Raw genomic sequence first — 27,910 nt, 5'->3', positions numbered from 1 at the left:
AGTTTGCAACTCAACCTGCGATGGCCCATCTACAAGTCAAACTTCCCTAGAAAGTTCAACTGGAGGCTGCTGTGAAGCTAAAATATTGCACTTATGCCAGCACTTATCAAAGACAAATACAGTACAAACACGCAATCCAATTTCTATTCGATACCAAGCAATGACTATAAGGAAATTTTTTTTTAATTAATTCTCTTACGCATCATCTCATCCTTGACTTAGGTTATGTTGGTAGGCTGGTATCTTGAACTGCTGTCCAAGCTGGTAAATTATGCATATTGGTATTGATTTAAGAAACAAAAAGACCTCAAGGATAGATAGCAGATCTTATTCCTTTAAGTTTTTTAGTAAACCAAATGTGAGCATAACCATTTTAAAACCCAACTCAAGTTCCAAAATAATCCTATGAATTATTAATTCAAGCTTTCTATTTATTAATATAGTAACATGACCACAAGCCAAATACTGTAGCTCTTTCCTCTTTTACAAGAAATATATGAGGAGAGATCTTATGATGAAGACAGATGAAACTTAATATGAAGAGCTTAATAAGGTCAGTATAGAGAAGATTATTCCACTTGTGGAGAAGATAGGGCCATAAACATGAGAGATCTGAATACAAACTGTGAAAACTTTAACAGACCTAACCACTTCTCCTCCACTACCACCCTTCTCCACCTGGCAGAACCAGTTCTCACACTCAACAATTTTGTTTTCGGCTCCTCCTACTTTTTGCAAATCCAAGGTGTAGCCTTGGTCACCATCACGGGCCCCAGTTTTGCATGTATTTTTATTGGCAATGTGGAACAGTCCTTGCTTCAAGCCTACACTCACCAAATCTTTCTACACTATACTGACATCAATGTTCTGTCCCAACTGTTCAACAGTCTCTTTGACCCCCTACCAACAGGCAGGAGGTACCATAACATTAGGACAAGGTTAGGATGGGAAACGGCTTCTTCCCCCAAGCTGTAGGACTACTCAACACCCTGACACCAGCCAGGTCTCATCACTTATGAAGTGCCAGTAGTGTAATTCTGTTTACTTTTTAGCTTGTGTCATAAAATGCTCCTCATTATTTGTGAAGTTACTTGTTGTAATATTTGTGTGAGAGTTGTATGTACTGTGTTGTCAACCTTCCTGACAAAGGGTCTCGGCCCGAAATGTCGACAGTGCTTCTCCTTATAGATGCTGCCTGGCCTGCAGTGTTCCACCAGCATTTTGTGTGTGTTGCTTGTCTGCATTAGTGCTGCTTCCTGCACCCATGCTGAGCTTAACAATTTCATCAACTTTGTCTCCAGCTTCCCCCCGTGCTCAAATTTAATTGGCAAATCTCTGACATGTCTCTTCCCTTTCTCAATCTCTCTATCTCAATGTCTGGAGGTAGACTATCTACTGTTATATTTATTTTACAAACCTACTGACTCTCACAATTATCTTGACTATACCTCTTCCCACCCTGTCATTTGTAACAATGCTATTCTTTTCCATCTCTGTTGCACCCGATCTCAGGATTTCCATTCTAGAGCATCTAAAATATTCCCCTTTTTCAAAGAACAGTGCTTCCATTCCACCACCATCAATGCTGCCCTCACTCACATCTCCCCCATTCCCTGTATATTTGCTTTCACCTCATCCTCCCACTGCTGTAACAGGGATAGGGTTCCCCTCATCCTTTGCTAGAATTCCACAAGCCTCCATATCCATAGAACCATTGAACATTACAGCACAGTACAGGCCCTTCAACCCTCCATGTTGTGCTGACCCATATAATCCTTTAAAAAAGTAGTAAACCCACACTACCCCATAACCCTCTATTTTTCTTTCATCCATGTGCCTGTCCAAGAGGCTCTTAAATACCCCTAATGTTTTAGCCTCCATCACCATCCCTGGCAAGTCATTCCAGGCACTCACAACCCTCTGTGTAAAAAACTTACCCTTGATGTCTCCCCTAAACGTCCCTCCCTTAATTTTGTACATATGCCCTCTGGTGTTTGCTATTGGTGCCCTGGGAAACAGGTACTGACTACCAACCCTATCTATGCCTCTCATAATCTTGTAGACCTCTATCAAGTCCCCTTTCATTCTTCTACGCTCCAAAGGGAAAAGTCCCAACTCTGCTAACCTTGCTTTGTATGACTTGTTCTCCAAACCAGGCAACATCCTGGTAAATCTCCTCTGCACCCTCTCCATAGCTTCCACATCCTTCCATAATGAGGTGATCAGAATTGAACACAATACTCTAAGTGCGGTCTCACCAGAGATTTGTAGAGTTGCAACATGACCTCTCTACTCTTGAAAATGATACTCCCAAGCATCCTGCCATGTACTGTGTGCTCTGCCTTGGAGTTTGTCCTTCCAATGTGTACCACCTCACACCTCTCCAGGTTGAACTCCATCAGCCATTCTCAGCCCACTTCTGCATTCTATCAATGTCTCTCTGCAATCTTCGACAATCCTCTACACTATCCACAACACCACCACATCATTTTACATAACTTCCACTACCTATAATGAGATCCTACCACAAGCAAATCTTCCCACCCGCTCCAATAAGCATCACTCTTTACATGATTCCTAGCCCACTCATCCCTCCCCACTGATCTTTCTGACACATACTCCTGCAAGTGGGGCAAGTACTGCACATTCAGGGTCCCAAACAGTCCATCACCTGCAAGTCTGTTGGGGTCAGACTTGTTAAAATACATCAGGACGGATAAGTCCCCAGGGCCTGACTGCATTTTCCCAGGCTGCTCCACGAGGCGAGGGGAGAGATTGCTGAGCTTCTGGCTAGGTTCTTTACGTCCTCGTTGTCTACAGGAATGGTACTGGAGGATTGGTGGGAGGCGAATATTGTCCCCTTGTTCAAAAAAGGTAGTAGGGATAGTCCAGGTAATTACAGACCAGTGAGCCTTATGTCTGTGGTGAAAAGATTCTTAGAAATAGAATTTATGGACATTTAGAGAATCATGTTCTGATCAAGGACATGCTTTGTGAAGGGCAGATCGTGTCTAACAAGCCTGATAGAGTTCTTTGAGGTGGTGACCAGGCATATAGATGAGGGTAGTGCAGTGGATGTGATCTACATGGATTTTAGTAAGGCATTTGACAAGGTACCACACAGTAGGCTTATTCAGAAAGTCAGAAGGCATGGGATCCAGAGAAGTTTGGCCAGGTGGATTCAGAATTGGCTTGCCTGCAGAAAGCAGAGTGTCATGGTGGAGGGAGTATATTCGGATTGGAGGATTGTGACTAGTGGTATCCCACAAGGATCGGTTCTGGGACTTCTACTTTTCGTGATTTTTATTAACGACCTGGATGTGGGGGTAGAAGGGTGGGTTAGCAAGTTTGCAGACGACACAAAGGTTGGTGGTGTTGTGGATAGTGTTGAGGATTGTCGAAGATTGCAGAGAGATATTGATAGGATGCAGAAGGGGGCTGAGAAGTGGCAGGTAGAAGGTTCAACCCCGGAGAAGTGTGAGATGGTACACTTTGGAAGGACAAACTCCAAGGCAGAGTACAAAGTAAATGGCAGGATACTTGGGAGCATGGAGGAGCAGAGGGACCTGGGGGTACGTGTCCACAGATCCCTGAAAGTTGCCTCATAGGGTAGTTAAGAAAGCTTATGGAGTGTTAGTTTTCATAAGTCGAGGGATAGATTTTAAGAGTCGCGGGGTAATGATGCAGCTCTATAAAACTCTGGTTAGGCCACACTTGGATTATTGTGTCCAGTTCTGGTTGCCTCACTATAGGAAGGATGTGGAAGCATTGGAAAGGGTATTTACCAGGATGCTGCCTGGTTTAGAGAGTATACATTATGTTCAGAGTTTAAGGGAGCTAGGGCTTTACTCTCTGGAGAGAAGGAGGATGAGAGGAGACATATTAGAAGTATACAAGATATTAAGAGGAATAGATAGAGTGAATAGCCAGTGCCTCTTCCCCAGGGTACCACTGCTCAATACAAGAGGACATGGCTTTAAGGTAAGGGGAGGGAAGTTCAAGGGGGATATTAGAGGAAGGTTTTTTACTCAGAGAGTGGTTGGTGCATGGAATGCACTGCCTGAGTCAGTGGTGGAGGCAGATACACTAGTGAAGTTTAAGAGACTACTAGACAGGTATATGGAGGAATTTAAGGTAGGGGATTATATGGGAGGCAGGGTTTAAGGGTCGGCCTAACATTGTGGGCCGAATGACTGTGCTGTATTGTTCTTTGTCATTTTATCGTATCTGTTGCTCCCAGTACAGCCTTCTCTACATCGATGAGACCCAACATAGATTGGGGGAATGCTTCTTGAGCACATCCTCCACAAAAGGCAAGATCTCCCAGTTTCACCCATTTCAAATTTTACTTCCCATTCCGATCATGAACTGTCTGTCCATTGTCTCCTTTACTGCTACGATAAGGCCACACTCAGGCTGGTGGAGCATATTCCATCTGTGTAGTCCCAACCTGGAGGCATAAACATCAATTTTTCCAATGTCCTGAAATTTCTCTCCGTCCCCCTTCTCTCTTTTTCCATTCCCAATTCTGGTTACCCTCTCATCCCTTCTCTTCTCCTCACCTTGTCATTACTCCCTCTAGTGCCCCTTCTCCTTCCCTTTCTTCCATGGTCCACTTTCTTATCCTATTAGATTCCTTCTTCTTCCACCTATCACCTCCAGCTTCTTACTTCATTCACCCTCCTTCTCCCCCTCACCTTTTTCAACTATCACTTACTAGCTTATACTCCTTCTCCTACCTTCTTATTCTAATGTCTGACCTCTTCCTTTCCAGTCTTGTTGAAGGCCACAGCCCAAAACATTAACTGTTTATTTTCCTCCTTAAATGCTACCTATCTCATGCATGTTGCTCAAGATTTCAAGCATCTACTGAATCTTTTGCATATGAGAAAATCTACATCAAGGCAGTGATGAGAATTCATACCAAGTTATTCAGGCAAATTTCAAAACTACATGTAAGGGGGAGAAAGAGAATAAAAGTATATATCAGTAGTGTGAGATGGAACATTCATCGTTTGCATAACTTGGTTGTGTTTGGTAAAATACATAATCTTCCAAACCTAATATTTAAAAATATTCACTCATCTCCAACACTCATCAGCATGACACTTTGCACACACATATACACTGTAGCATAAACAGTCAAGGTCTATTGGAACAAATGACACACTCCACCTTTAATTCAAATGAAAGTGAGGTTCCTATTAATAAAGAGAAACTTCACAAAATCACCAAGTTCATGGAGTCCACAAATGCCCTCAATTTCTCAGAGATGTTGCTGGTGCCAAATACTCCAGTCAACACAGAGAGACCCACTGAGGACAAAGTCAATCAATAAATTTGGCTCAAGATCTTTACAGTGAAGTGCCAACAAAATGCAATTATGAGAAATTAATTCTCAAACACCAGTCAGTGGTAAGCACTGCTTAATTGAGGTTGCCTTGCAGAAATAATACAAAATAGTGTATGACATGTTTACACAGTGGATGGAATCGTCAAAGCACTATCGGTGCAGGAAGGATTTGCTTTAAATCATCTTAATGTCATTGCCAATGGTGTTGTGGTCTAGATTATGTGTTTAAAAAAAACTCTTGAATTTGTATGCTCATCTTTCTGCACAGCTCAAAAGAAATGCCTACAAATTTTATATCCTGAACCCACAAAAAATATTGTTTAAATAGTTGTTTAAAAAGTTTAAAATATTGTTTAAAAAGTCAAGAAACACATCAACAGTCCAGCTGTTGCTCACTTTGCTCATCTCCTTCACCATCTCAGTCTCTCAACAAACTTAAAGCACAGGGGGAGACAATATATTCAATCACAATTTAGCTCTACCAAGAGTTATATGCTAAGATTCAATCTCCCACCTTTTCACTGGTCTTTATCAAATACTAGTCCACTTCCACCGGAAAGCAGCTTTACAACTTACTTCTACTACTCCTCTGGTCTATCCTTGTATGTTCTAACAGTCCTTATTAAAAGGAATAGTGTGCATTATTTCTCCACTTCTGTATATATTATCTAAATGTACATCCTTCAGCCACAGACACATGCGTGAATGGAATTTGCATTAGAACGATCTCTTACACGCTTGTTTAACAGCATACAAACTCAAATCACACCAAAGCACTTCAACCTTCAGAAAAGGCAACATGTCGATAAACGACAGTGTAGTCCATAAATGAAATGTGCTGTCAGAGGAAGTGTTCCGAGTAGGTACAAATTATTTGGCCAGGTACGTTGATAAGAAAGGTTTAGAGCAGGGGTTTCCAACCATTTTCAGGCCATGGACCCCTGCCATTTTCCGAGGGGTCCATGGAGCCCAGGTCGGGAACCCCAGTTTAGAGGGACATAGGTAAATCCGGGCAAATGGAACTTATAGATGAGCATCTTAATTGGCATGGACCAGTGGATCAGTTCCAGTCCCGTAGGTCTCTATTACTCTAATTTTAACATTTAGAAGTTTAGAAGAAGCTCCTTCAACAATTTCAATCTCTCTCTTAAATTTGGAAATGGTAAAATCTGAATCTTCATTATAAAACATATCGAAAATGACCACCCGAGAAAGGTATGAGCCATAGACAGTACATAAAGTCACAGAAAATATATCTGTTATAAGAACTTGAACTATAGGCTGTCTGTCAAGAGATACAAGTTGTTGGTAAAATCTATGTTTTCCATATATTCTAGGGAATACAAGAGGTTCTGGTGAGAGCAAAAAGCCTCCATTCAAATCAGAGATTGCCTGTCACTTAAAGGAATCCTAATACCATTTGCCATGAACTGTTAGCATTTGTGATGTACAACAAGCTATACTGCAGAGAACAAACTGTTCAGTTACCAAGCAAAAAGGAGTGTTTATTTCCTTCTTCCAAAATGTTCTTTCTCCCCTGCATCTGTTATATCCACACATGCCCTCCAGTAAACTCCCAGCTCCTCCTCCTACCCACAGCAAACATCTTGCTGGGCTAATCGCCAAGTAACCCTAGATTCACTTAATACATAAAAAGAAATTTAAAAATTCTGCAGCACCATTACATGCTGAAGAAATTAGTTATGATGCCCTGCTGAAGGCTGGCGGGGAGGTATCATTTCCACACGTACCGTGCATGTAGCAAGTGTCACAGCATGATCTCCATCAGATCACGAAACAGAATTTTGAAAAGGACCATCCCTCAGGGAGCCTTACACCAGTCTTATGTCAAAACTAATTGCCAAAAGAATCAGAACAATAGGCCCAATTTAATCCATCGACTAGCATTTTTCTCAGTTTTTCTGAGACAGGTCAAGTTGCATGTTGTTATAAAGACAGAGTATCACGCCCTAAAATACCATTTATGTTATTCTTTTAAAGCCATTAAAGCAATTACTGAGTGAAATCAGATAAACGTATTTCAGATTACATGCTTGGTTAATTGAAGAGAATGTTTCTAATGACAGTTGGATTGGCAGCCAGGGAATACAGATTTCAAATATTTCGTACGGAGTGGTAAAATATGGAGGAGACATTGATTACTCAGCAAGTTGCTAAGATCTGAAATTCACTTCCTGAAATAGGACTGGAAACAGACTCAACAACTTTTAAAAGGGATTTGAAAAGGAAAAGACTTGTTGTGCTCTGGGGAACAAGCCGTAGAGTGGGACTAAATGGATAAATCTTTCAACTAGCTGACACAGGCAAAATGGGTCTTCTTTGCTGTCCCAATTTAGCCATCCATTCTCTGCTTCCAGAATAAGCATGAATCACTTCAGACAAGGATTACAAATATTCAGGCACCCATCCTTGATAAAATATATACAACAATTGAATGACTTGGTATATTGCTAGTTTTAAGCAGACATTATCAAAAGGTGTGTGTACAGTTATCATTCTAGTTCAGAATGTTCTCTTTATTGTTAAGAGTCGGGAGTGGCAGGTTGGTGGCATAAATTAGGAGAATCATCAGGGAATAGAAAAATAAATATAAAAATGTTAAATCTATTTCTAAGTACATTTTAAAACCTATTTTAAACAAAAACAGAAGGTGAATAGAAATGATAAAGGAACCACCCCATATTTGCTGCCCCCTCGGCTAAGTTGAGTGGTAAAGAAGTAAGAAAATTTGACAGAAAATTTACACATTAAATTAAAGACTTTACACTCCACACTTTTCCTCTATTAGTAACATTTTACTGAAATACTGTTCAACACTCTTGAATTTTCACCTTGGAGTTCCATTTACAAACACCCACTTCCAGCTCCACCACTGGTTGCTTTCATCTAAAATTCATAATGCTATCTCTGAATTTTGTTGGGTTGTATTTCCAACCCAGCAAAATCATAGAACCAAAAAAACTTCAACGTAAAAACAAAAACAGACATTGTTAATGCCTTATGACTTGACATCTGGTTATCACACAGCAACGTTGCAAGGCCAACTTCTGCAGAATACTGAACACATCAACATTAATTCCAGGAGACACTTATGAGCCAGTAACCCCATGCATTAGTCATATAAAGACAAAATAAATTGTGCATATTTAATCACCATTTATTTAAATGACTACTAGAAACTATCGAAGAATGATAATATCACTCTTAAATAAATATTGAATTTAATATTGAATAATGATAGTTACAACCTATTAAAGTTGAAATGAAACCCAACATTTACTATTTCTAGACTTGTATCAAATACATGTTCTGGGAAACATTGGCTTCACTTACATAATTTCTCATGACTTGGGAGACAATACAGCCTATGCCAGCTCTTTGAACTTAACATTCACAAACCAGTTAACTAATCAACACACACCTTTGAGATGTGTGAGAAAAACGGCTCATCCTGAGGAAAACAACTGGGAGGCCATGTGAATTTGATTGAGTAGCACCAGAGGTCAGATTGAACCAAGGCCACTTGCAGCTGTGTCAATGGGCCAAATGAAAAGTGATCTTATTAGAAGTAGGATTATGAGGGGGCATGACAATGTAATGATAGGGAATACTTTCCATGGCAAGGGAGCACAGACTGGCAGCGCACATTGGTTGAGTAGTTAGATCTCATAATCAAAGACACATCATCAGCATAGAGACAGATGTCAACCAAAAATCTGTCCAATAGTCCACACGTGGCACAGTTGTCACCACTGCTGCCTCACCACTCCAGTGACCAGTTACAATCTGGACCTCAGGCGCAGTGTGTTTCATCTGCGTGCACTGGTTTCCTCCCACATCTGAAAGATGTGATGAAAGGTCAATTGACCCCTCGGTGTAATAACACAGAACTAGCAAAAGAACAAAGGGGAGTTGATGTCACTTGTGCAAAAATGAGTAGCTGGGCTGCAGGAAAATAAGGAGAGGGTAGTGGTACTGATGGAACTTCTCTACTGGGGGATAGCATCGCCTGAAAGTTTTCCTTAACTTGTAACGAGTACACAGCTTCTGGGATTTCTGCTCCGTACATTTCCTCTTAGCTGTAGATTTTAAATGAGAGGGGAAAGATTTAAAAGGGACCTGAAGGGCAACATATTCCCAACAGAAGGTGAAAAGTACCTGCAACATGCTGTTACACCATTTAAAAAGTATTCAGACAAGTACATGGATAACAAAGGTTTAGAGGGATATGGACCAAACTCAGATAAATGGGACTCACTCAGCTAGGCAACTTGTAAGGTACAGAAATTCTGAACTGAAGGGCCTGCTGTCTAACTCACCACCCATCCCCATCTAATCCTAACCATTCAATCCAAGCAGAAAGGGCACAGAAATCCTCAGTTCCTTTGTATAGCTGCACTGATCCATATCTGTCCCGTAGATGAGAATATGTAGCAGGTCATTTGGGCCTCCAGTCTCTCTAATTAACTGAATGGTTAGTCATAGAGACTGCCTCCAGCTCTCCTTCCACACAAATTATTCCAAATTAGCTTTACCGAAACTGGCCAAAGGTGACAATGTGAAAACCCCGACTTACCATCCTCTCAAATCACTCACAGATGTGAGAGCTCAGACCCATAAACCCTAAAGTATTTCCTCCCAATTCCTGCCCAGTGCACACAGTCTTAAAAGATGGTCAGAAGAACCTGGTAGTCCCTGTCAACTAATGTTGTTAACGGAGATTTTCCTCACAGTGTTAAAAAGGAATTTTTCAGAATTTTGCCGTGTCAATTGAGGGTTCACTAAATTGGAGGACAAGCTTGAAATGTTAATTCGGAACGCTTTATAATCCCGTATAACCCCGATGATACCGACATGTATGACTCCACTTCTCGCTAGGATCTATTAGTGAGTGTATCTTAAGGTACTGGTTTGAAAGATCAGATGCTCACAGTCCAAGCCGGCCATAAACTGACTCGGTTACAGAACTAACCCGGATCTTTCCGCTGTTCTGCCTGCCGCCCGATGTGTGGGGGTATCAGCAAGCTGCCAGCAAGGAAAATGAAATTCCGGAGCAACGTTTCAAGTGACTGCATAGAATTCCAGCCGCTGCACTCTAGCCAAGGTTCGGAGCATAGTACTGGAGACCGATCACACCATGGTCACCGCAAACAGTTACTCTCAATCTCCGGAGTTTCTTTAAAATCATCGATCAAAACGAGCGATGCTTACTTACATCGGTCGACCCAATAATGGGCATTTTAAGGTAGGCACGCGACCCCTCCCCCCCCCATTTGATTCAACCTGTGAGGTCAACTAGTAAAGGCATACGCTTAAAAGATGCAAAGCAAAGAACGCTTCAATATTAGATACAGGAATGGTTTCCAGCCCCCACCCCTCTCTCTAACATTGGCGGTTCCTCCCAGTGACGCCTGGAACTATAACCAGGTATTTGTAGCTTCTTTAATGAAACGCCATGTTCGTTCAGGCTAATTTATCCGCAAAGGTGTATCACCTTCGTGTTGTCGTTTTAGCTGCATTATGGTGAATAGGCGACAGACACTAATCACACAGTTCCAACAAACACAGACTGCACAAAATGAGGACTGTCACCGCAAGCGAACGATTTGGCGGCCCCATCTCACCTGTACAGTGGTTAGACGGGTCCATAACCTTACATAGCAGACGCTTTCTGTGCCCACTGTTGGAGCACTCACGATTGGCCGTCCAGATAATGAAAGAATGTATTTCTTTTACTCTTATTTGGTGCCAGGAACGAGGACATTTCAGGAATCCGTGCTTTAAACCCCTGTGCGTAATCACAGATCTTCAATCCCAGCGGCCCATTTCTAATCAGCCCTGCACTCCAAATTAAAATTTCCACATTTTCCACTCAACATCCAGCCGTGTGTTTTAATGCATTAAAGAACGACCTCACTGACCGACTCCCTGGTTTCAGGAGCACCGCAATTTTAACTCAACAACATTTGTCGATGCTTTCCACTGGATTCCTATAGGTATCAGGCAAGGACATGGTGAAACATCGCTTAGTCCCCAAACCAATTTCTCATTCGGTTCCGCAACTGCAGCGAGTCTGTCTACTGCTACTGAAATAGTTCCAGACACCAAATATTATTACACAAGGAAGGGAGACAGTAATATTACTTGCATGCAGACAAATTAACAACCCCGGGTTAAATACCTTCAGTTGCATAGTTATGATCACGCAAAAAACTGTTGTTAATTTTGCGGGTGTCAATCTCCTCCTCCATTTACAGCCGGGTAACTTGGGGTACTGGCTATGAAGCAGGCAAGTATCCACCATCCCATTGCCCTAGCGATACGGGGAGAGAAGGCTGGCACGGCGCGACATGGTCCACAGCTGCCCAAACGGTCAAAGCCTTTAAGAGACGGAGGTGAGAAGGAGGCAAAGCGAAATAGTTTCCTTCCGCAGTCTCAACGGACCCGCTAGAAGGACATGCTTCTCGTGTGTGACCCGCACACACACACTGCGTGTCCTTTTGTTTAATTGCTCTTCTTAAAATATACAAAATAAGATCAAGCGTAGTTGTAAAGAAAACGAGACAATGATCCCGGGCGGTTATAAAGTTGATTCTGCCTCGGGATCAGTCAGCCGCTATGGCCACTCAAGAGGAGCATATGAAGCAGGCAGGTATCTGTGAGAGGATTTTAGTATTAAAATTCTGTAGTTACTTCAGGCAGAGAAAATGCGTCAGCACCGCCTGCGCTGGTTGATCTCCCATCTCTATCTCTAGAGTGCTGCATGAGACTGCTGTAGCTGGAGCCGTATGCTGCATCGCGCTTGGCTCCTCCCCTAAAGCTTGCCAATGTCCAACCGCATCAGGACCGCTCTCTTCCTCTCCCTCTCCCTCCGTCTCACAAGCTGCAGATGGGGGGGGGGGGGGTGAGGGGAGGAATTAAATCACGAGCAACAGACTGAAGGACTGCTAATTCCCCGCCATCGCTGCAGAATCTGTTGCCTTCAACTGTTCGCCGCACCTCCGCCCCCACCCCCGTGAATCGTTCGTAGTGAATGGTCATGTCAATTCAGCAGACCACAGGTCAAAAAACTCGAGGAGGGAAGGCTGCGTTGAGGTGACCCTCCTTAATAACGCCAAATGGATATCAACAGATATCAAGCACTGTCCTGCGTTGGAACAGGAAGGGTTGTATGAAAGGAAAGGAGATGGAGGCAGTTTGCAGTACACCCGGAGAGCGCCACATGGCTCTAGCTGAAATAGCCTGGGCTCGAAGGGTTAAATAATTCTGCCAAATTTTATCGGCTAGTTTTGTATTGTCTGAAGGACAGAAGATTCAGGGGTGATCTAATTGAGGTGTGTAAAACGATTAAAAGATTTAATAGAGTGGGTGGAAACTATTTTCTTGGGGAGGGGGAGGGGTTCTTAAGTTAAAATGGGGTCCGGTGATGTTTCGCAAAGTTTTAGCTCTAAATACCCAAAATGCTGTTTAAAATGCAAATCAGTGATTTGAAATAATGCTGGGGAAGACTTAAAAGGCTGAACAGTTGCTCTTCAAAAAGGACACAATTATGAGGAACTTGGTCTAGCAAAGATTCAGGCCAAATCCAGGCAAATGGGTCTCGTTTAAATGAAAATCTTGGTTGGCATCAGCTAAAGGGCCCACTTCCATGCTGTATGATAAAGTTATTAGATGATGTGTTTCAACTTAGAATGCAGTTGAGGAAAAGGTAAATGAGTTAGACAAGTGCACATGGGGTTTAATAATCCAGGGGGAGATATCCAATGGATTTAACGACCACAGGGATTGACTTACCGTTTATAGGAAAGCAGAAGATGTGGACTCATGGGAAAAGGGGAGAGTTCACCAAAACAGTTAGGAAGATAAATAAATGAGTGGGTGTAAAGAATAGGAACAATATTGACTCCACAAATAACTTGGAACCTCCAAGAATATAGACCAAGAATATAGACCAGTGACATTTGAAGAACAGATATCAAAGAAGCAATATCAACCTGTTGCATAGAATTATAGAGAAGACACAATGTAGAAAATGGCCTAAATACTCAATGGCAGTGTTCATGTTCCATCTGAGCTGCTTCCATCATGATCCATCTAACTCCACCTGTGTAATCTTCTGTTCCTTCTCTCAACATGTTGAAATGCCTTCTCTTTGGAACTAGGAATAAATTTCAACTACTCTTTATGTAGCCAGTTCCTCAGTCTGGATAATATATTTGCTATTGAATTCCCTATTGTCTTTGGGATCGATTCCTTTATGTTTAACACCACTCGGTTTGGCCTCCTCCAGAGTGAAACCAACTCCAAGTCTACTTTATCCAGTTTATTAATTATCCTGAAGACTTCTTGAAGGCTGTTCTATAGTCACTGCACTTTCAGAGAAAGTAGACAAATGAGGGACTGGGAAGGAACAGGTAAAAAGAGAAGGGGGTAACAGGATCCTATTTGAGGTGGGCAAGAAGAAACAGACTAGAGAAGACAGTCAACATCTATTCAGAAAATGTGTTAGTCCAGAAATAGACACCAATAAATACAAGAAAGGGAACAACAATAATATGATTTTATGCACATTGGAACTATTAGAAATAAGATTCTGCACTGGTATCAGTTTGGGAATTAGGAGCAGAGGTGAAGATGCCCATTCAGAAGGTTGAGTTGTTTGATGCAAAAAGAGAAATGCATGGAATGGTGAGGATTTGCCAGAACAGTACTGTCATTGCAAATGACTGACCTCAGACATTCCTATACTAAATGGGAAACCCAACAGCTTTCAACTGAGACTTGGTGAATATTATGTCACTTCTACTTTATTGCTAGTGCATCAGGAGCACGAGAAGTGTCAATGTCCATGGATCTTGTGTATTCATAAAACAACCATTAGAAAAAAAAAGGCATAGAAACAGAGTTTGGCCCATTGAGTCTGCTGTGTTATTCCATCATGGTTTATTTCATATCCCCCTCAACCCCATTCTCATGCCTTCACTCCATAACCTTTGACACTCTTACTAATCATGAACCTATCATCCTCTGCTTTAAATGATCCCAATGGTTTCTTCTCCATCGCCGTTTATGGCAATGAATTCCACAGATTCACCACCCTCTGGCTAAAGAAATTCTTCCTCATTTCTGTTCTAAAGGGTTGTCATTTTACTGTGAGGCTGTGCACCCTAGTCTTAGACATCCACTCCACATCCAATCTATCTAGGTCTTTCAATATTCAAAAGGTTTCAGTGAGATCCCCTTGCATTCTTCTAAACTCCAGGGAGCACAGGCCCAGAGCTATCAAATGCTGCTCATACATTAGCCCTTTCATTCTTGGACTATGCTTACATGCTGACCGCGGTTCTTTGCGGGAATGGGATCCGCTCTCGGGATTTCACAATCAGCCATTGTTGTTCGGTTTGCCAAAAGCTCGGCCTAAGAGTCTGGCTCGGATTTGGAAGCCTAGGATCTCAGATCTCTGGAGATGGGTGGATTGAGGGTCAGTGTTATGGCAGGAGATCCGTGTGTCATTGGGTTATCTGTGACTGTGTGCCTGGAGACCTGGGATCATTGCAATTTTCAGGCACAGAGCTCGAACAAAGCAACGCAATGGACTTTTAACACCGTAAACCAGCGAGTTATTTGTTATGTCTCCCTGCTTGCTGGGAAAATTGAGACACCTCTTTCTCCCTTATTAGGGGCAGAGAGAGCCTGTGGTATGACAAATAATGGGTGAAATGCGGTTTAGGGGTAATTGCAAGTTTGTGTCTTTGCTATTGCTTTGCTCACATTTGAGTGCTCGATGGCTCATTGCTTTTTTTTGTCAGTGGGGGGAGTGGGGATTGTTGCTCACTGCTGCTTATGTGTGGGAGGGGCAAGCTGGGGGGGGACTTTGGGACTCTAATATTTAACTGTCATTCATTCTTTGGGGCACTACTCTGTTTCATCAATAGTTGTGAAGAAAAAGCATTTCAGGATGTATATTGCATACATTTCTCTGACATTCAATTGTACCTTTGAACCTTTGAACCATTTTCATGACATTCCTCTGAACCCTCTCCAATGCCAGCACATTCTGTCTTAGATAAGGGTCTCAAAACATCTCACAATACCCCCAGAGCAGTCTGAACATTTCTTCTTAAAACTTAAGCATTACATCCTGCTCTTATATTCTAATCCTCTAAAAATGAATGCTAACATTGCATTTGTCTTACTTACCACCAACTCGACTTACAAGTTAACCTTTAGGGAATCCTGTACAAGGACTCTCAAGTCCCTTTGCACCTGATTTTTTGAAGTTTAGAAACACAGAAAACCTACAGCACAATACAGGCCCTTCAGACCACAAAGCTGTGCCGAATATGTCCTTACCTTCAAAACTACCTATGGTTACCCATAGCCCTCTATTTTTCTGAGTTCCATGTACCTGTCCAGGAGTCTCTTAAAAGAACTTATTGTATCTGCCTCCACTACTGTCACTGGCAGCCCATTCCACACACTCACCACTTTCTGCGTAAGAAAACTTACCCCTGACATCTCCTCTGTACCTTCTTCCAAGCACCTTAAAACTGTGCCCTCTCAGACTAGCTATTTCAGCCCTGGGAAAAAGCCTCTGACTATCCACATGATAAATGCCTCTCATCATCTTAAACACCTCTTTCAGGTCACCTCTCATCCTCTGTCACTCCAAAGAGAAAAGCCCGAGTTCACTCAAACTATTCTCATAAGGCATCCAGGTAACACCCTTGTAAATCTCCTCTGCACCCTTTATATGATTTCCACATCCTTCCTGTAGTGAGGTTACATGAACTGAGCACAGTACTCCAAGTGTGGTCTGACCAGGGTCCTATATAGCTGCAATATTTCCTCTCAGCTCCTATACTCAATATCACGATTGATGAAGGCCAATGCACTGTATGCTTTCTTAACCACAGAGTCAACCTGCACAGCAGTTTTGAGTGTCCTATGGACTTGGATCCCTCTGATCCTCCACATTGCCAAGAGTCTTACCATTAATACTATATTCTGTCGTCATATTTGACCTACCAAAATGAACCACTTCACACTTATCTGGGTTGAACTCCATCTGCAACTTCTCAGCCCAGTTTTGCATCCTATTGATGTCCCGCTGTAACCTCTGACAGCCCTCCACACTATCCACAACACCCCCAACCTTTGTGTCATCAGCAAATTTACTAACTCATCCCTCCACTTCTTCATCCAGGTAATTTATAAAAATCATGAAGAGTAGGGGTGACCGAGCTATTTTAGAAAATAGTCTATGCCTCTATTAATTCTACCAAGGTGCAGGACCTTAGAGACTAAAGAATCATACAAAATATGTAGATCTCAGAGCACCCTGGAGGACAGTGATGATCAAACAAAACATCTTGCATTGATATCATATCTCCAATGCAGCAACATACCCAAGTTACTTCATAGGAACTTTAATTAGGCAGAATTTGGCAGGAATCAGAGAAAATGATATAGGACAACACGAGGAAATCTGCAGATGCTGGAAATTCAAGTAACACACACAAAATACTGGTAGAACGCAGCAGGCCAGGCAGCATCTATAGGGAGAAGCAATGTCGACATTTCGGGCCGAGGCCCTTCGTCAGGACTAACTGAAAGGAAAGATAGTAAGAAATTTGAAAGTAGGAGGGGGAGGGGGAAATGTGAAATGATAGGAGAAGACCAGAAGGGGTGGGGTGAAGCTGAGAGCCAGAAAGGTGATTGGCGAAAGGGATACAGAGCTAGAAGAAGGGAAAGGATCATGGGACAGGAGGCCTGGGGAGAAAGAAAGGGGGAGAGGAGCACCAGAGGGAGATGGAGAACAGGCAGAGTGATGGGCAGAGAGAGAAAGAAAAAAAAGGGAGGGGGAGAAAACAAAAAAAACTAATATCAGGGTAAGAAGAATAGGAGGGGTATTAACAGAAGTTAGAGAAGTCAATGTTCATGCCATCAGGTTGGAGGCTACCCAGCCGGTATATAAGGTATCGTTCCTCCAACCTGAGTGTGGCTTCATCTTGACAATAGAGGAGGCCATGGATAGACATATCAGAATGGGAATGGGACGTGGAATTAAAATGTGTGGCCACTGGGAGATACTGCTTTCTCTGGCGGACCGAGCATAGGTGTTCAGCGAAACAGTCTCCCAGTCTGCGTCTGGTCTCACTAATATATAAAAGGCTACACCGGGAGCACCGGACGCAGTATACCACACCAGCCGACTCACAGGTGAAGTGTCGCCTCACCTGGAAGGGCTGTCTGGGGCCCTGAATGGTGGTGAGGGAGGAAGTGTAAGGGCAGGTGTAGCACTTGTTCCGCTTGCAAGGATAAGTGCCAGGAGGGAGACTGATGGGAAGGGACGGGGGGGGGGGGAATAAATGGACAAGGGAGTCGCGTAGGGAGCGATCCCTGCGAAAAGCAGAAAGGGGGGGAGGGAAAAATGTGCTTGGTAGTGGGATCCCGTTGGAGGTGGCATAAGTTACGGAGAATTATACGTTGGACCTGGAGGCTGGTGGGGTGGTAGGTAAGGACAAGGGGAACCCTATCCTGAGTGGGGTGGCAGGTGGATGGGATTAGGGCAAATGTGTGGGAAATGGGAGAGATGCGTTTGAGAGCAGAGTTGATGGTGGAAGAAGGGAAGCCCCTTTGTTTAAAAAAGGAGGACATCTCCTTCGTCCTGGAATGAAAAGCCTCATCCTGAGAGCAGATGCGGCTGAGACGGAGGAATTGTGAGAAGGGGATAACATTTTTGCAAGAGACAGGTTGGGAAGAGGAATAGTCCAGGTAGCTGTGAGAGTCTGTAGGCTTATAGGCTGTCTCCAGAGATGGAGACATAAAGATCAAGAAAGGGGAGGGAGGTGTCAGAAATAGACCAGGTAAATTTGAGGGCAGGGTGAAAGTTGGAGGGAAAGTTAATGAAGTCAACGAGCTCAGCAAGCGTGCAAGAGGCAGCGCCAATGCAGTCGTCAATGTAGCAAAGGAAAAAGGGGGGCGGATACCCATATAGACTTGGAACATGGACTGTTCCACAAAGCCAACAAAAAGGCAGGCATAACTGGGTCTCATGTGGGTGCCCATGGCTACACCTTTGGTTTGGAGGAAGTGGGAGGAACCAAAGGAAACATTATTGAGAGTAAGAACTAATTCCGCTAGACAGAGGAGAGTGGTGGTAGAGGGGATTTGGTTAGGTCTGGAATCCAAAAAGAAGCAGAGAGCTTTGAGACCTTCCTGGAGGGGGATGGAGGTATATAGGGACTGGACATCCATTGTGAGAATAAGGCGGTGGGGGCCAGGGAACTTTAAATCATTGAAAAAATTCAAAGTGTGAGAAGTGTCACAAACATAGGTGGGAAGGGATTGAACAAGGGGGGATAAAACAGTGATGATAAAATGATTTCAGAACTTGATCTTGAGTAGACATTTTCAAAAGTGAGAGCAAAGTGGTTCAGACTAAATTCAGTGGCGTGGAAGGGGCTGGAGGAGTTCAGAGTTTAGTCTGAATAAATATCTTTGTAAAATACATTCACAAGCTCTTTAGTGGACTGCTGGGGGGGAGGGGGGGGGGCTCTTGGTTTTATCCCTGTTCGTGTGATATGGATTTGACAGGCCACATTTCCACCTGCCTGATGAATCTGTTTAATTGACTATGTGGAGGAGTATGCTCTTTCCTGCAGGACTCTGAGAGAATCTTACTTGATAAGTTCTCTGCCTATTGAGCACCACAGTTAACAGAAAGCAACACACAGAGAAAAGGGAACAGACAAACAGGATTTGCATTTGGTCTTGTTTTCCATCTCTTTCTTCAGACTTGTTCTGGCTTCATATTTGATTTTTTTGGGATATTAATTCTGGGAGTTGGTTGTTGCTGCTGGGAGTTATTTTGCTAATGTTGGAGCATTGAGAAGCTGATACTGAAGGTGGATGGTGGATGTTGGGTCTTGTCTCTGAGTGCCGAGTCGTTGGTGCTCAATGTTGGGACATTGGGGTGTTGGTGCTGAAGGTTTGCATGTGTTGGGCCATTGTTGCTGGGCTTTGAGATGTTGGTGTTGGGTGATAGGTCACTGCTGCCCGGTGTTGTGTCATTTAGTGCTGAGGGTTGGGCATCAGTGGTGGGGATTTGGCCACTGGTGCAGGGGTCAGGAGCTTGGACCTGGGGTTGGAATGTTTGTGATAGGGTTAGGATCTTTTCCACTTTAGGTGTATGATCCAGTCTGACCACACTCTAGGTCAAGCAAGTGCTCATTGCTGATAACATTCACCTCACTCACAGCTCAAATGAGAGATTTCCAGCATTTGCAGATTTTCTTTTTTTACTTTATTTTTATTGTTTTGCCAGTAACAGAACAAACAGGATAAAAACAAACAGACAGATAGGGTTATCATGGGTGAAGTAAAATCTGTATCTTACAATAGAAAAACAGGTTACATTGCTGTATCAAAGTTAACCAAACTCTTATGTCCATAATTGTCCTTCAATCTCTCAGGGGACCTAAGATCCATGACTTTAAAGTCCATTCTGCAGGTTCCCTCATAGGAAGAAATAAAACTAAGTTCTTCAAACCAAATAAATGTACAGTGAAGAAGTCATTTCAGGTTCAAATAAAATGTCCAATTTTCCAGTATATTTCAAATATTTTAGTGGCATGTCTCAGAGAGAAAGTCAATCAATCCATAACATAAATTTCTTGAACTATTTCGATCCATTCCAGGACTCTTTGCTTAGCCATTTCCTGGTAATCGCTTTCTTACTGGCTGCGTGTAGCATTTGTAACATATATCTTTCATGCTTTTTGAGCCCATTTGGTACATTACCCAAATAAATAACGTTAAACTCAAAATTAATATCTGGGCTGATTATTGACCTTATCTCTGTTACCACATCCAACCAATAAGACAAAATCGTTGGACACTGCTAGAAAATATGAAAATAATCAGCCAACATGTACATACATTCTCCAACATTGACCTTGTTCAGATCTGTTACTTTGTAACTTCTTTATTTTTGGTGTTAGGAAAAATCTTAAGGTATTCTTCCAGGTGAATTCCCTCCATAGACCTGAGCTTGAAGTAGTTGAATGTGTTCTGCATATGTTCGACTAATCATCCTCTGTCAATTTTATGTTGGTTTCTTTTTCCCATTTTGATTTAATATACATCGTGGAGAGACCCCTGTTAGATTGTAAAATCGAATAAATCCTGGTTATCAGTTTCTTTTTAATATTACCTTTATACACATCAATGAATATATGAATCAGACTTAACCCTTTCTCTCCAATAGTTTTATTATTTTTATTAAAATATTGCCTTAGTTGAAGATATCTAAAGAAGACTTGTTTCTCAAAGTGATACGTTTCTGTGAGTTGTTGAAAGGCCTTCAAACCCTTAATGGAGGATATTGTACAGTACGAGGTGACTCCCTTACTTGTCCAGTGCGTAAATCTACCATCCAATTGTGCTGGAAGGAATTCTGTGTCATGTACCACTCAACATAGTATTCTTACATTTCTTTCATATGTTTAGAGGGACTGTTGTCCACTTAGTCAGTTTATTTAAATGCTTCTTTTGGTGTGTTTTATCCGCCAGTGAAGATCGGAGAGGGATATTTATTAGATGTTGTTCTAAATCCTTCCACTTTGCCTCACAATTAGGGTCACACCAACAAACCAGACTGTGCAGCTGTGCTGCTCTATAATAGTCTTCATAGCATTTGCAGATTTTCTTGCATCTAGTGTCAGTTCTGGCCAGGCTGTCCTGGACTCAGGGTAATACAAGATCTGATCTTGGATAGTGATCACCTAACCAGAAAAATTAACTTGTGCAAAAACCACCATTCCTACGTAATTGTCAAGTTGTTCTTCCTAAATATCTTAAGGATTATCACCAAACGGAGGTTTAATTGGATATATTCTGTCACTATATGCTTATTCAAAACTGATTGATTCCATGATGATGAATGAGATCCAATACAGAATATGATGAAATATCACAATCCAAAGGCCTCGGCAGACTGCAGTTGGAGTATTGTGTACAGTTTTGGACTAATTAATCATAAAAAGGATTTACTTGCCATAGGAGGAGTGCAAAGAAGATTGATTCATCTTCTTAATGAATGGCAGGTTTATTGTATGAGGAGGAATTACTATCACGAATTCCATCAAGTTCAGAAGAATGAGCAATGAGCTTGTTGAAATGTACAGAACTCTTACAGAGTTCAACAGGGTGAATGCAGGAAAGAGCCATCTCCTGGCTGACAGTCCAGTGTCAGGGATCACTGTCCCCAAAATAGGATATTTAGAACTAAAGTGAAGAAAAAATTCTTCATGACAACTTTGAAGGCATTAGGCAGGACTTAGCTGGGGTCAATAGAGTGAGACAACTTTATGGAATACTTGGCAAGTGGAAGGCTTTAAAAGGGTCATTACATGAGGCAGAATATTCCTTTTAGGGTGAAGGCTAGACATGCAAAGTTCAAGGAAGCCTGGCTGACGAGAGGTGTAGGCAAAGCTCCAGTCTGAAATAAAACACAAGTGTGTATCAGTTTTAGGAAACTGTGTACACATAAATCCCTCAACAATTATAAGAAGTTTAAGAATAGGATTAAGAGAGCAATGCAATGTACTTGGCAAGCATGGTTAAAGATAATCCATAAGAGGTTTTTCAGTTATATTAACAGTAAAAGGGTGACTAGGTCTTATTAAAAACCAGAAGCATCTAAATTTGGAACCTCAGGAGATGGCTGAGATTTTTAACATTTATTTGTCCTTTGTGTTTCCTATGGAGTTATTATGGATGCCAAAGAAATGACACCTACAAATAGTAAGATTTTGGAACATATGCATATTAGAGGAAGGACATATTTGCATCCTTCAAAGGCACGGGGGGGCGCGGGGGGGGAGTGTAAATCCCCAAGGTTTACCCTTGGATCTTATGTGAAGCAAGCCAGGGGAAATAAAAGAAAAAAATTGCAGAGGCTGTTGCAGAAATATTTGTTTCATCATTAGTCACTGGGGAAGTTCCAGAAGACTGAAGGGTGGCTAATTTTATTCCATTTTTCAAAAAGGGTAGCAAGTACAGACCAGGGAACTTCTAGCCTGTGAACAACTTCATATGTAGGGAAATTACTGGATAAAATTCTGAGAGACAAGATCTACCACCACTTGGGCAGTCAAGGCATGATTAGGGATAGTGTGGTTTTGTGCATGGGAGATCATGTTTAATGATTCTTTTGCAGTTTTTTTGTAAGGGAGGGCAGTTAACGTTGGCTATATGAACTTTAGTGAGGCCTTTGACAAGTTTGCATGGCAGGCTGATCTGGAAAGTTAGGTTGCATAAGTTTTGGGTGAGCTACCAAGGTATATTCAGAGAATACGTACACAACACTGGAAGAACTCAGCAGATCAGGCAGCATCCGTGAGAAAAGAGTAGCCAACGTTTCGGGCCGAGACCCTTCATCAGGAATGGTGGGGATGAGAGGGCCGAAGCCCAGTAATAGAGATAGGGGAGGGGGTAGGGCCTAGAGGCGCCAGGTGGAAAACCAATCAGAGGAAAGATAAAGGGGGGAGGGGAGGGAATAAGCATGAAAGAACTGTAGAGATAAAGAAGCAGAAAGTTGAAAGGGGAGAGAGGCAGAGAGGGACCTGGGATAGGGGAAGGGGGAGGGGGAGGGAATTACCGGAAACTGGAGAATTCAATGTTCATACCACCAGGCTGGAGGCTACCTAGACGGTAGATGAGGTGTTGCTCCTTCAACCTGAGTTTATTCAAAATTGGTTCAATGATGATTGAAGATTGATTCTTCAACTGGAAGCCTGTAACTAGTGAGGTGTCCCGGGGTCAGGACTTTTGGGTTTAGCACATTTAGCAAATACCTTTAGCCACCAATCTTCAAATCTAAATATAAATTGCAGATTTAATTTCAAATGTTATTCTAAGCAATAGGTGTCTGAAAGCCTTGAATGGCTGACCAGAGAGACTAGGAAACAGGCACTTAACTGAATGTCTACATATGCATGAATTCAATCAACATGGACGTAACAATCATTAACACTTGTGTGTGATGGTGGGGAGATACAGGCATTTTAAACTGTTACTTGTTCAACCTTCTCACCAGGGCTCCTATATAAACTTGGCTCATTAGCTGACTCTGCCCACGGCCACGTGACTCAGGGGTGAGAAGGCCGCCTTTCATAAGCAATACACATCTAGGGTCAGTATGATTTGGGGTACAACCAAACAGGAGTGTTGGAATTTTCCAATTAAAGGAACCTTGATTTGAGCGAATGCTGTGTAAATACTGACTGTAGATTGGGGAAAATTGGTACCGCAGTAATATCAGATTTTACACAAGCATAAAGTTATAATTAAAGTATGTTTACCAGTTTTCAACTTTATGAAGCAGTTAACAGAGAGAAAAAATAAAAGAGCCCGTTATAGTTAAACAAGTCTAACTGCACGCACACAAGTTCACTTCTGTAGCAGCTGGGAGTAGCTTTACTCATGGTGCTGAATTCTCTTCACCAACTACAGGCAGAACTTCCTTTCTTGCAATCGTCCACCTTGGAAAGCTCTCCTTGCAATAGGATCTCCCCTTCGGATGGAATCCTTCAGGTGTCTTCCCTGATGCTCTTCTCTTAGCACCTCCTACCAACAGACCCCAAACCAGACTACTGTCCTTCAGAAAACTTTTCCCACCTAGCTATTGAGAATGTTCCATGCCATTCCATTCCTGATTGGCTTGCACAACATTCCTAAGCTGGACAACATAGCTCTTTATCTTTAATTGAAAACACTCTTGCTAGAAGGTCACACTACTTTTACAGAAAACTGCTAAAATAAAATACCTCATGGTGTAGCAGGACATTACACTCTTCCCCCCACCCCACCAAAATTAGTCATGTCCTCATAACTTTTGAACTTACTGTTTTTAGGACGTCCAATCCATTTGTAAATGGCAGTAACATATCTCACTATTGGGACAGATGTAACATTCTGTTATTCCCAGTGCATCATATGACAGCCTACCAGGGAGTTTTCCGACTCTGAGACCTTCTGATCTCATTGTCAGCTTCCTCAGCCTCATGCACTTCTTATGACTGTTCCTGTTCACTTGGAGATGGCTCCCCCTGTCTATCACTAATACCTTCCAGCGACTCAGGCCCCTGGCCACCTGACTGAACTCAGCTTCATCCCCAATTATACTGGAGCCCAATTTCCCCTCATATCTGCCTTCCATTGGCAGTCATCCCCATTACATCTGAGTCAGGGTTGGGAGATTCAGAAATCTCTTCATCAATTCTTGGGGAGTTTGCATATCACACTCCCATTTCCTCATTCTCTGAGTCTGTACCGTACTCAGTGGTTGGTCTGTCTTCATGTCTTTCCACTGAAATCGTACTATTGCCAGCTTTTCTGTTCTCCTACTAAGCGTAGGTTCCATGTCAGGCTCTGTGTCAACACACACTGCCTGTCCTCGGGGGCAGAGGGTGATTCCAATGGAGAATTTTGACAGGATCATTCCCATCCTTTGGCTTCACCCGGACAACTGGCAAATTTGGCATCTGGCTCTCCATTATGTAAGGTGTATATACTGAGCAGTCAGCCAACTTATGGTTCTCTAGTAGCCCCAAATTCCTTATTAAAACTCAGTCTTCAGGCATCAGTTTAGAGAATCTAATTTTTTGATCGTATCTCCTTGTTTCCTCGGTTTTACTTGGTAACAGAAACCGCTGCCAGCTCATAAGCTTTTTGTATTTCTTTCTTCATGTCAGACACATACTTGCCTACTGTGGCAAGTCTTCACCACTGGTTCCAAGACAGAGATCTACAGGTAATCTTGCTTTGTGTCTAAATATCAAATAGTATAGTAAGTAGCCAGTAGGTTCATTTTGTGTACAGTCGTAGCAATGGACCAAATGGCCAATACGCTGGCTTCACTTATTCTTTTTGTTGGCATCCAGGGTTCCCAGCATGTTTAGCAATGTCCAGTTGAACTTTTCAGGCTGAGGATCACCTTGAGGATGATTTGGCATGGTCCTTGATTTCTTGACTCAAAGCATACTCATGTATGAGCCGACTCTCAAAATCCCTTCCCTGATGTGTCCTTCTTGGAGGCCATAATGAACAAAATACTTCTCCCATAACACCTTGGCAACTGTGGATGCTCTCTGATCCTTTGTGGGGAAGGCTTGAGCATATCTGGTTTAGTGCTCCATGATGACTAAGACACTTGCAACGTTACTGGAATCCATACAATGATATAACAATTACAGCACGGAAACAGGTTATCTCGGCCCTTCTAGTCTGTGCCGAACGCTTACTCTCACCTAGTCCCACTGACCCACACTCAGCCCATAACCCTCCATTCCTTTCCTGTCCATATACCTATCCAATTTTACTTTAAATGACAATACTGAACCTGCCTCTACCACTTCTACTGGAAGCTCGTTCCAAACAGTTACCACTCTCTGAGTAAAGAAATTCCCCCTTGTGTTACCCAAACTTTTGCCCCCTAACTCTCAACTCATGTCCTCTTGTTTGAATCTCCCCTACTCTCAATGGATAAAGCCTACCCACGTCAACTCTATCTATCCCCCTCATAATTTTAAATACCTCTATCAAGGCCCCCCTCAACCTTCTACGCTCCAGGCTCTATGGATTTCCTCTCAATACAAACTAAATCAAGTGGTCCCATACTTAGTAAATGAGTTAATGGAGCAACTCTCATAGGCAGCATCTCCCTCCGAATACACTGGATGCATGACTTACTGTATTCTTTGACCTCAGGTTTCATTTAGGACCAACCCATAGGTCTTCTCAAACCCCAAATGACCTGAGTCATCACAAAGTGACTTTAGTACTTCTCGGGCAAAACCAACTGGGAATGCCAAGTTCTGCCTGGTGGAGACGTGCCCCTGTAAAAAACTTTGTTCCGCAACTCCAGTATGTCCCATTCCCTCATCAGTAGGGGTATGGTAGGGTGTTTTGTCTTTTCATGCTAAGCCATATCCCCTTTGACCACAGATGATCAAATGGCACCTATACAAGGGTCATCTCGCTGGGCTGCTGCCAATTCTGCAGGACTCAAGGCAGGCAACGGCTTCATATCCAGAGTGGTATGGCTTGTGAAATAGCACAACTAGAAGCTCACAAATAATCCACAGCTCTACCATGTCATTAGCTTGCCTTGGATTTCCCCAATGTGGAAAAGTGGCACATTGCTTTAACACCAGAGGTAGGAACACTCCCCCATTCTCCATCCATTTCCAGCACCTCATGCAAACATTAGGGCAATGCATCTGCATCATTGTTCCAACTCCCCAGTGATATTTCTGGCTAAAATTATAAGCAGACAAGCCATCAATCAGCGATGACCTGTGGCATTCAACTTTGACAAGGTCAGGATATGTCAATGGGTTGTTGTCCATCCTCACCTTGACCTTGGCACCATATAGATAGTCACTTAACTTATCCACCACAGCCCACTTCAATGCCAGAAACTCCAATTTGTACGTAGGGTAGCTTCATTCAGATGGTGACAGACTCTGACTGATGAAAGCAATAGGTCTCAAACCTATACCCTTGGTCCTGATATTGGTCCTAAGCCCTCATATCTGGTGTCTGTATGCAGTACATATGACAACTGAAGGTTTGTAAAGACCAGCACAGGTGCTTTAGTCAGCAACTCTTTCAGCACTAAAAGGCCTCTTCATATTTTTCATCCCATCTTTCCCTGGAAGTCTCTGATGGACTAAGAAAACCCTTGCTGCCTTCTCCTTTCATCTCCTCCCTTTCTTCTCCATGGAGGGTAACCACACAGAAGCTGATTGAAAGGATGGCTTATCTTGGAGTAGTCCTTCACAGATCTCCAGTAGTACCCACAGAATCATAGGAATGAATGTAGGGCACTCACATTCTTAGGCCTTGACCTCTAATTTGGATGGCTTCCTGTGAGATTATGGGTTCTACATAATTGACTAACTTCTTACAGAACTGGCACTTGTCTAGTGAAGTTTTTTAACCCTTCCGCTTTCAGGCAGTCTAGCACCTTCAGTAGCCTTATCTCATGATCCTCCAGTGTAGACCCAAACAGTATGAGATGATCCAAATACACCATTACCTCAAGCAAGTTCATTCCCTCAACAGTCTTTTCCATGGCAAGATGAAAACTACCTGTGCTCCTGATATGCCTTGGGGCATTGTTTCAAACTAAAGAATCCAAGTGGACATATTATGCCGTCTTCTCTTTACCAGCTTTACTCATGGGTATCTGATAATACCCACTCCTTAGATCCAACATACTGAACCACTTTGCTCCACCCGGGCAGGCCAGAGCATCCTCGCTCTATGAAATAGTATACTGGTCTGGGACGGTATGTCAGTTCAGTGTTTGATCATCAACACACATTCATACCTTCCCATTCTTCTTCTTCAACACAGCTTCCTTTGGTTTCAGCAGGTGCTGCCGGACTTCTTCCACCAACGCTGGTGCAAACTGTTGAGACTTCTCTGAAAGGGGTGTCCTCTGTCACTCTAATCATGCGGCGA

The 27,910-nt window shown here is 42.7% G+C and overlaps 1 protein-coding gene across 2 annotated transcripts in view; it reads right to left on the bottom strand.

The window, feature by feature from the left end:
* The window catches only part of LOC132405289 (serine/threonine-protein phosphatase 2A 55 kDa regulatory subunit B beta isoform), a 778,563-nt gene that overhangs the window by 332,966 nt on the left and 417,687 nt on the right, over positions 1-27,910 (bottom strand). The window contains exon 1 of one of the 2 annotated variants that reach the window (XM_059989973.1): positions 11,556-12,138. The exons of the other annotated variant lie outside the window; for it this stretch is intronic. Coding sequence (XP_059845956.1) covers positions 11,556-11,625 — 70 coding nt within the window. The 5' untranslated portion in view covers positions 11,626-12,138. Of the gene's footprint in view, positions 1-11,555; positions 12,139-27,910 lie in introns of those variants that run through there. 2 annotated transcript variants of the gene reach the window in all.

The sequence above is a fragment of the Hypanus sabinus genome, chromosome 15, assembly GCF_030144855.1.
Source record: "Hypanus sabinus isolate sHypSab1 chromosome 15, sHypSab1.hap1, whole genome shotgun sequence".
Classification (NCBI taxonomy): domain Eukaryota; kingdom Metazoa; phylum Chordata; class Chondrichthyes; order Myliobatiformes; family Dasyatidae; genus Hypanus; species Hypanus sabinus.
The sequence above is the reverse complement of the archived record's forward strand: the minus strand, read 5'-3'. Positions and strand labels throughout refer to the sequence as shown.